Here is a 10,259-nt window from a genome sequence, read left to right as displayed (position 1 = left end):
TAATTAACCCTTAAAAAAAAAAAAAGTGCAAATCCTAAGTAAAAAAAAAAAATTCTACAAAAAGAAGGGGTTAAATTCCTGCCTTGTTTGTCTTTATTTGTATAATGTGTGTAAGTTAAGCATCATAGACACTTACACATTTTGGCCTTTTAAGTATTTGCAGAAATTCACTGACTTGGAAGGTTTTGTGTATATAATTCTGGTTTTATGCCCTAGAAATCAACAGAATTTTCTGTCTTGGAGAGTGAAAGAAAGAAGACAAAGGGTAAGAGAGCAAAAAGAAAAAAAGAAGAATTTCTAGATGTAGATGGAGAAATTGATTCCATCTTACTTAAAGAGAAAGGTGAGAAGTTATTTTTGGCATGCTGCTCCAAACAGAGATGGTATTTGACTGTGGAATCCGTTACTAGAGAAGTGTTTTCTGAGGTGCAGAGAAGTGACCTCAACGATTTTGTTAAGAAATTTAACCTTAATGTTGTACTAAAAAAATACTCCGGTCCTGTGTCTACTACCAAAAAATAATACTACTCCATGTACTTAGCTAATTGTTTAGGCTGAGTACTTTTTTGTTCGGTGTTAGCAACTACTGTTAGGCCATGTCTAAATTTGCATGACTTTTTCTCCTTAACAGTTAGAAGTAAAGTACGAGAGCTTTACCATCCTTCAGTGAAGTTTGAGGATGTAGGAGGCAATGATGAAACCTTAAAGGTTAGTTAAAATTTTATTTGTGGGATTCAGAATACACTGAATAAAATGTCGCATGAAAAATGACGACAAAAAAGAAATCTGGCAGAATTCATCTGCGTGACACTGAGAATAGCTGCTTATACCAACAGCAACAAAGTTTTTTGGTTTTTTTTCATTTGATTAATCTTTCTGAAAGCAGCCACTGAAATTACATTAATAAACATTTATTTTGGCCTGTCTATAATACCGATTTCCGCAATTTAAATTGAGGTCTCTCTTGTTCTTAACAGGAAGTATGCAAAATGCTCATTCATGTCCGTCATCCCGAAGTCTATAACCACGTAGGTGTGGTTCCACCTCGCGGTTTTCTTTTACATGGACCACCAGGATGTGGAAAGACACTACTTGCACAGGCAATTGCTGGGGTGAGACAGCTTTAAATTTACAGTTGCTTCTTTTTCTAAATTATACTTAGAGAAAAAAAAAATCCTCATTCATGATAGACTAGATCTTTTCCTCTTCTTTTTATCTCTTTTCTCTCCTTCCTGTCTTAGTCTAAAATATATTCATCTTCACTTCCTTTGTTTAAATTCCATCTGAATCTGTACTTGATAGAACCTCATATATGAAGAGGGGACATAGTGACAGGGTTTTATGTTTGACTTAATTGTTTTGAGGCATTCCCAGGACAGCAATATAGGCATGGGTATTGAGAAGGCTACAAATGAAAGATACTTTTGGTTAAATTTACCATAGTGTTTTATTTTAAGTCTGGATTCAACCTTACCTTCTTTTATGAGGCATTACATTGATTCTATTGGGTGGCATCCATTAAACAGTGATTTCTGAATTCCAAAACTGGATGTTGCCTTGCCTGTGTCAAACTAATGATTTCAGAGCATATGACATTATTGGTGTTAATAGTTTGGTGTGTGGTAGGGCTGCTGTGCTGCTATGTGCCTGTTTTGGATAGAAATCTAAGGGCTATTTAGGGCTATTCAGTGATAACCATGGACGTTTCTTTTTCTTTAATACAGTTGTTCCTTAAATGTCACAGATTATAACCTTAAATTTAGGTACATGTAAATTATGAACTTTTGTAGTGCAGATTTTATCTTTGAAAGAAAATATTGATATTTATTCCTTAAACGTTGGTTAGACCCTTCTGACATTGTTTCAACTGTTTTAATGAAAAAGATTTGGGTTTTTTCTTTTTAATGCCGTACTGTAAAAAGGTACCCAATGAATGAATCTGTGATATTTAATGCTTCAGTGCATATTTGTATCCTGGAAGGGTACTAAATTTGGGGAAAGAAACATGACACAAGTGAAAAACTTTCAGAGCGGAGATGATTTAAGAAGTAGTCACTAAATTTATTTTTCTTAAATAAGAGATTTTCAGTAGTGCTATTTAAGGCAAATAATCTCTTCCAATCCCCAGGTCGTGCCTCTGGTGGCTGTGATTTGTATAAATTAGGATTTTTTTTTTTTATATGAAGTTCAAAAAGCTTGAAATAGGCTGCAACTACCTGCAGCAATAGTGTGCTACTGTCTATCAAAGTTACAATTGTATTTATTTTTAATAGGAGAAAACCTTGAGTGTGAGCTTTACAGGTATCTTACTGTGCAGTCCTGCTCAGATATTTCTGGAGCAAGACTAAGGGAACCAAACCTGGTGGGGATCTCTTCCACACTGCTAAGCAGTGCTTTGTTACAGATGGAAATAGACAGTTTTCTCAAGGGAGCCCAAGCATGAACTGAAGTATATGTGTTGTGAAGGATTGGGTTGGGGACCGAGGCACAAAGCTATTTGACAGTGCAGTCGTTCTCTAACTGAATTAGGGAAGCTTGTTCTTTGTATCCATCTCTGTTTGGTTGGCCAAATGGCTCAGACCCATTTTAGACTGGAGGATGCTACTCATCTTTTTAAAAGCTCTTAAGATTTAGTCTTGATTACATAATATTTGGGTGTAAAAGATGTCGTATTGGAAAATATTAGTCCTCTAGGACAGCCAACGTTTCTAACCTCTGGATGTATCACACAACATTCATTGTCTCTTTCAGGAGCTTGAGCTCCCAATGCTGAAAGTGGCAGCGACGGAGATGGTGTCTGGAGTGTCTGGGGAATCTGAGCAGAAACTGAGAGAATTGTTTGAGCAGGCTGTGGTGAGGCGCCCATTGGAAATAACACTGTGAATTGTTTGTCCTTTTCTTTGTAAAGATTCATACTTTGTTGCTGTGTTTTGAATTTGAGTGAATATTAGTGAGTGAATCTTTATACTGCTGCACACAAGTCATAGTGTCTACCCTTCTGTGGCCAGAATTCCATTGTACTAAGTGTCATGCTGTCATAGAGCACAAAGATTACTATTTGTCAAGATTCTGAAATCTTGACAAAAGATAGTTCATCATATCAATGTAAAGGGAGCAACAAAAATTATTCACCTATTTGGAGCTGCTTGGCTTGATTTATAAAAATAAAAAAGATGTAAGAGCAGTTTACTGTGCTTTTTCGTTACAAGGGGGGGTTTTTTGCTGTTTTTTGTATAGCATGGATTTTGAGTGAATGCGAGGGACTTAAGACTTCAGGGTTTTAGGTACAAAGTAAGAAATTTTGGACAAATCGTAAGAGCAGGAGTCAAGTTACACTTGAAGTCTTGCTTTGGTGCAACTTTCAGACTTAGTAAGAAGGAAAGAGAACTAGACAGGTTGAGATATAATTTTAATTTGAACAAATGCAGATTTTCCTTTTTCAGTATGTGGCTAATGTTTTATTTCATGATGACCGTTTTCTGTTCCTGACCTCTCAGAACGTTCTGGTTTTCCAACTTTATTCTGTTGTTCTACTCTCCCCCACAACTGTATATAGGTGTTTAGAGTATGTTCCTGTATAAAAGGATGCTAAACGGGGCAAAAGGATTGATTGTGAAGCTCTTAGATTATTATGTTTCCGGTTCATACTACATTTTAATTTTTAGAAAGCCCTGTTAAGATGTTAATTAGAATAAAATTAAATAAATGATTGCACAGAGTTTTCAGAAATTACATGTCTTTTGTATGTATAGTGATTGAGGGGAGGTTGCTATAAAAATTATTTTTGAAAAAATGTATTGCGTAAAATCTGTTTAAAAATAGTCTATTGCCTTTCTTATAGTCCCTCACATTCACTTAAGTGGCTTTTCAACTTAGCTTTTGTACCAAATTTTTGTGCAGGGGATAAAAAAAAGAAATAGTTCCACTGTACCTTATGCCACGTACTGTGGAATCTTTATAGCTCAGTTGCATTTTTTTTTTCCTCTATCAGGTAGAGGAAAAGTGAATGACAACTAGATGGCGCAGTTGCTACCTGATAACACAGAATGCGTGGGTTTTAAAATACTTTTTTTATGGGACTTCTTCTGAAGACAATTCTAGTGTTTTCCTTATGTATTCATTTGCACTACTAGTGCTTTTTGAGGGTATTAATCTTATGTCAGTTAAACACTATTCTGTTACTTATTCTAATTATTATTCTATATTTGTGTTGGCTTTTTATGAACACAAAGTACATGGAATTTTAGAACGCTTGTTGGAGTTGCTCATTTTTACTCTTTGAACGTGGTCAGGCTCTGTAATAATCTTGAAGTTGGCAGATCATTTTTCATGACCACCTACTGCGCTTTTTGTTTCATTATGTGTGTAAGTAATACTAGATCTTGAAATTCCACAGCTCTAATGTCACTAACAAAACAAACAAACAAAAAACCCCAGACCTTTCTTGTCTGATTTTCTTTTTTGGACGTAAGCAAGTAAGCAGTGACAATGGAATATTTATGGAAAACATAAAGCAACATAGAGGTACACTTAAATTTTAAACAATAGATAGAGACATTTTGAATCTCATGCCTTAATTGTTTCATAGCCTCAGCTCAGCACAGTTTCATAGTCTGGCAGCTCTCCAGGTAGTCAATAAGAACAACAGAATTGTTCCAGGACAGGTTGGTTGTGCAGCAGACTTACAGTAATAATTACAGAACAGAAAATCTGAAAAACTTCTTTCTCTCTTGTAATACACTATGTCAGTGTAATTTTGTAATTATTAATATTTCTTGTTCCTAGTCCAGTGCACCATGTGTCCTTTTCATTGATGAGATTGATGCAATCACCCCAAAAAGAGAAGTTGCATCGAAGGACATGGAGCGGAGAATTGTTGCTCAGTTCCTAACTTGTATGGATGGTCAGTTTCAGGAACATCTGTACTAAGCTAAACTTTCTAATTATCAGGCTCACTGTCTGCTTTCCTTCAGTAGTGACTCGTGGTTACTTTAGTGGAGATAGTGGTAATAATTTTTCGTATTTTGGCACGGTTTACCTGGGTGGTGGTGGGAAGATTCTAATAAATTTGAGGGGATGTTACTACATTATTTTCAGTGGTCTGTACAGCATTATATAAGCCTGTCTGTTGTATAAACAGATGTAATGGGGAAAATGTCAAACGTCATTTGAAATGCTTATTTTTGCTTGATTGTGCAAAATGCAAATTCTAGTTAGTAGAAATAAGGATGAACAGCAGTCTAGTATGACTGTTGGTTAGTTTCTCTCTGCTGTTCTGAGGATTATTGTGTGCTGCAGAAACAGTCACACAGATATCAGAACAAAGTTGAGATGGTGAGTAGGAGTACTAACTTCCTTCCTTCCTTTAGACTTGAATAACGTGGCTGCCGCTACCCAGGTCCTTGTTATCGGAGCAACAAACAGACCTGACTCACTGGACCCTGCGCTGAGGCGAGCTGGGAGGTTTGATCGAGAAATTTGTTTAGGGATCCCAGATGAAGCAGCAAGAGAAAAGTATGTGTTATAAAGTTTAAGCTTCTTTTTGATTAATTAATAAATAAGGAAATAATGTGTAAGTTACATACAAATTAAGGAAAAGTACTTTATTGTGTTTAGTCCTATTTGTACCTGTACACACCTATGGGTCAGCACACACTGAGAAGTGCAGAAGACATTAAGTGTGCATCTAGTCTTTGTCTTGGTAGCTGTGTCTACATTTGGGGTGGTTTCCTTTCTTGTGTGCAGATCTGCTTTTAGCATTATGTTAATGGATTTTCAAATGCCTTAACAGTATAGATGGCGGAATTAAATACATCTTTTCTGTTGTTCAGGAAGTTAACATTCTGTCTTTAGTGCTCCCTATGTAACTATTAAATTAGGAACATAAATTAAGTATAGCCTGTTTGTTAGTCCTCTCAAGCACATACCTTAAGCAACAGGCCTAGATTCTTCATTCCATTCCTCGTGGAAATACACCAGTCCAGGCACTAAGCTGAGGTCATCCTGTTTTGTGTAATTGGCCCTTTTTACTCCAAAGATCCGTGACCATCAGACTAGATTAAAAAAAAAAAAAATTTTTTTGCTTTTCTAATTAAAAAGGAACTGCTACTCATTTCCACAACAGCAGAAAACACAGGAAGGGAAATGTGAAAACAGCTGTGGCTTATCTTGTTACGGGAAGGAAAGAAAGGTTAAAGGATAAGTTCCTTCTAGCTCAACTAATCTTATTTCTAGGTTGAAAAAGCAAACTGTTCTGCCTGCAGCATTGCTCACTCTGTGTTGTCACCACTACTGGCCATTATACCACCCTCCCCCCCGCCTCCTTCCCCCCCTCCCCTTCTGGCCATGCTTCCACTTTCCCTCCAGATCTGCAGCCCTGTAGTAATTATGTTCCTCTTGGTTGTGGGAAAACATGCAAGTGGTTAGAGGTAGAACTAAAGAGTTGACTGATGAGAGTTCTGATTCTATGATATTCTTAGGTTCATGTTAAAAATATAATATTCCCAGAAAGAGCACTGTTTCAAAGGATAGGAGTGGTGAATGAGAAAGCCGTCATAGTGTGTACAGATTATTCACAAGTTAGAGTGTAGTCACATTCGTTCATGTTATTGTTTTGTACAGTTGTTTGTATTTGTGTTCCTGGAGGTGTAGGCTTACAGGAACTGTTCATTTTATGTTCTTTTTTTTAAATTATGCCCGGCTTTTCTGTTTTGTTTTGGAGTTGCTTTTGTTGGGGGGGTGTTCCTTTCTTAAAATAAAAGTCATATAGAAACAGAAGTCCTTACAGTGTGCTGATTTACCACATGAGAAATCAGTCTTGCTGAAGGCATGATTTGAACTGCTTAGCTGTGGTTCTACAGCCTTAGCAGGGTGGAGTAGGATGAGGAGGTGTACTTGGAGATCTTGCTTTACTTGCAGTGCTTTCTTGTGCATGTATGAAGCACATGAAGGAAAATAATATATGTAGGACACCAGTTCAGAATGAGCCATTTACAGTTCTTAACTTTTTACACTTTGAGTCACTTGATTAGCTACAGCTGTTGTCAGACAGGTTGAAAAATTCTTGAGAACCAAGCTAATATCACTAATAAAGTTTTAAATGAGAGATGATGGAACTTGTTAGTGGGGGAGGGATTTCAGTTTTGAATAGTTTAATAACTTGTTCTTTTCATAACTTTTCTGTAGTTACATGATCTGAAAATAATTTAAACTAGTTTCCATTGGAACTAGAAAGTATGTTAATGATCTTCACTTCTTTGGTTTGTGCTGCCTATTTAAAATATTTTCCCAATGAAGTGATGTTTTGCTGTTTTGAACAAGTTGATTTGATCCCTCTGAGCAAAGGGATCAAATACCACAGTATTTGTGCGGTGACACTGGCTTTTGTCTTTCTTTTGAATATTCATGTAGTTTTCAGTTGTCCTTGGCTCAGAAGAACAGCAGGAAGTCTTGGTGGACCTTGAAGGAGGTTTTTAAAGCTTCAGCCTTGATACAGAGTGAAAAAACTCCCATTTGAAAAAAAAAGTGTGAAGCATAACACTTCACTGCAGTTACATAGAGCTGTTTTGTATTAGTGATGCAACCGCATAGGTAGGTGTAACTAGGTTTTGAATGAGGATGAGGTAACACACAAGGTGTACACAGAAGCTGTGTATTGCCTATTGGAAATTTTACTGGGGGTGCAGGAAATATCTGCAGTTATATTCCATCAACAATGGTAAGGGAAAGATACTGAAGATTAAAAGACAGCTCCTCACACAGTCTGATTTTATTTGCTCCTTGCAGAATAGTTTGTTGTGGATGTTCTTCAATAAATACATAAAAATGGGATGGAACGGACAGTGCAGACTAAGGTTAGGAATACAAGGTTAAATATCTCAGTGGATAACTTGTGTGCGTCTCTGTGGTACACTCTGAGATCTACTCTGTCGATTGTGAAATGTAAACTAAGGTTTAAAGAATCTATAATATGCAGGTTCACCAAAACTAGCTTTTACCCACTGATTGATATTGCTTGGTTGATGCTGTTGGTTTTCGTTTAAGAACTGAAAGGAAATACATAGCATAGTTTTGTGGGTTTCAGTGTTGATTACTTCCTAGTTGAGTGAAAACTGTTCCCACTATACTACTTCAGTTCATGTGGACTGAAAGAGACCTTAAATCAGTGCTGTTTGTTTTCATATGAAAATAAAAAAAGCCACAGCTTCATCTTTATTTTGTTGTTCTTTTTCTCCCTACTTGACTAGAATTCTTCGGACTTTGTGTCGAAAACTTAAGCTCCCGGAGTCCTTTGAATTTCGTCACTTAGCACGGCTGACTCCGGGTTATGTAGGTGCTGACCTGATGGCACTTTGTCGTGAGGCAGCTGTGTGCACAGTGAACAGGGTCCTGATAAAATCTGAGAAGCAGAAAAGGAAACACGTACACACTGGAGGAAACACAGCTGAAGAAAGCATGGGAATAGAAACAGACATCCTGGTGGAAGAGGATACCAAACAACTAGAACTTCCTCCTAAGGTATTTGCTCCTTAAAGCATGTGCCTCTAATATCTTAAGAATTGAGCCATTTTATAGTTGTGAAAGTCATCGCTCATAAATCCTTGAACATCTGTGGCCAATATAGTATTAAGTTTAGATTTAGAAATATTAGCTCCTAAGCCAGAAGCTTAACTCCTAATGACCCATATAATGGGTCTGAATAAGTGGCTCCCAAACCCCTCCCTTCTAAAAATCATGTTAATGTTTTATACAAGGCATGTTTTTTTCCTTGAGTTTTCAGTCGTTGTTGTTTGTGTTTGTGTTTTGTTTTTTCTGGCAGACCAGAGGTTACAATAGTGGCTATATCTCTCTTCAAAAGTGTGTTGACTGTAAGAGAATTGTAAGAATACCAGACTTGCACTGAGTTTTTACCAAGCTGTTTGCTGTGCCCTCAGTGAAATATCTATTATGATGATCTATTATTAACTGGTATACTTACAGTTAGCCAAAGTCTAGAAGTATTTATGTAGTCTACATTTTCCCGCCAGCAATGTGATTACTTGAGGTAAATCACATGTGGTGTCTGGTACCTATAGCAAGTTTGAGGAAGAGGTATCTATCCAGTAGAAAAGTTGGGTTAGCAATGTGACTTGAGCTGCAGAGAAAGTATCTGTTAATGTGCAGTACAGCTGGGATTCTGTTGCAGAAAATAGTATTTCTAGTGCCAGAATTATTCTGTGGCCCAAGTAACATGCTGCAGTCAGTGAACCAGAACATCATATATAGAAATTGTTGGCCCTACTTCTCAAAATTTGGAGTGTGTATGTGCCTTCATTATGTGTGGGCTTCCTAAAGATTTGTCTGGAAAAGTAAAACAAAGTGGGTTTAAATCCACATTGACAGTCCTTCTAAAACCAGAATCCGTGTACAAAGAAAACTGTTATTGTAATTAACAAAAAACAGTGTAAAAAGCTGTAGTAAGCCTTTGTATTAGAATAACATAATCATACTGCGTACCTCCCAGTGTTTCCTGGGGCCTTGTGTAGCCAAAAGAAAGCGGGGAGGGGCAGGTAGTTGCAGCTTTTATCAACATCACCATGATCAAAGGGGTTGTTGAGGATGAGGAAGTCTAATCCTAACAGAGCCATATTTTGATAGCTGGCAGGAGGTTGACATAGTCTAATACAGGGTATTGTCATTAAAACCGTTATATTATGTTTATAATGGAAAAATAAGCATACAAAAGCTTTAAAAATCATTCACACAATTCAAGTAAACAAACCCAGTGGTCTTGGCTATTTCAGAGTTTCTCTTAATGGTTCTGTTAAAAAGAGGAGGGAGGGCTTAAGAGGAGTATTAGGCACTATAAACACTTCTGTTTCTTTGTGGTCAGTTGTAGAGCTATCTTAGTTGCAAGAAATAGGAAGCGATACTTTTCCCATATACTGCTGTAGGAAAAATGGGGAAACTTAACAGAGTTTTTACAATATTTCTTTTTTTTTTTTCCCCCCTCCCTCCATCTTATAATGAAAATCCCGGTATAGTTTTACTTGTGGTGCAGTATCAGTTTGCTTTGATACTGCCTTTCCGTATTAGAACTGGGATGTATTTATGTTGTGAAGGTATAAAGTTCTTTGATCAAGTATTTGCTCAGATAGTTTCCCCAATAAGGAACTGATTGGGGAAATTGGAACGTACCTGCCTGGGGCGCTGTGGTCTGCAAGATGGGACAGTGTTGAAAAGCATTACCCTGTATCTCTATTCTGTTTTCCCAAACTTTA

General features: G+C 37.0%; 1 protein-coding gene across 1 annotated transcript in view; it reads left to right on the top strand.

Annotated features, from left to right (window-relative positions):
* The window catches only part of NVL (nuclear VCP-like), a 38,572-nt gene that overhangs the window by 4,610 nt on the left and 23,703 nt on the right, over positions 1 to 10,259 (top strand). Inside the window, exons 6-12 of the mRNA XM_009273837.2 lie at positions 217 to 343; positions 632 to 708; positions 978 to 1,112; positions 2,752 to 2,853; positions 4,786 to 4,903; positions 5,370 to 5,514; positions 8,247 to 8,517. Of these exons, the coding sequence (XP_009272112.1) occupies positions 217 to 343; positions 632 to 708; positions 978 to 1,112; positions 2,752 to 2,853; positions 4,786 to 4,903; positions 5,370 to 5,514; positions 8,247 to 8,517 (975 nt within the window). The remainder of the gene's footprint in view (positions 1 to 216; positions 344 to 631; positions 709 to 977; positions 1,113 to 2,751; positions 2,854 to 4,785; positions 4,904 to 5,369; positions 5,515 to 8,246; positions 8,518 to 10,259) is intronic.

The sequence above is a fragment of the Aptenodytes forsteri genome, unplaced genomic scaffold, assembly GCF_000699145.1.
Source record: "Aptenodytes forsteri isolate BGI_AS27 unplaced genomic scaffold, ASM69914v1 Scaffold319, whole genome shotgun sequence".
NCBI lineage: Eukaryota > Metazoa > Chordata > Aves > Sphenisciformes > Spheniscidae > Aptenodytes > Aptenodytes forsteri.
The sequence above is the reverse complement of the archived record's forward strand: the minus strand, read 5'-3'. Positions and strand labels throughout refer to the sequence as shown.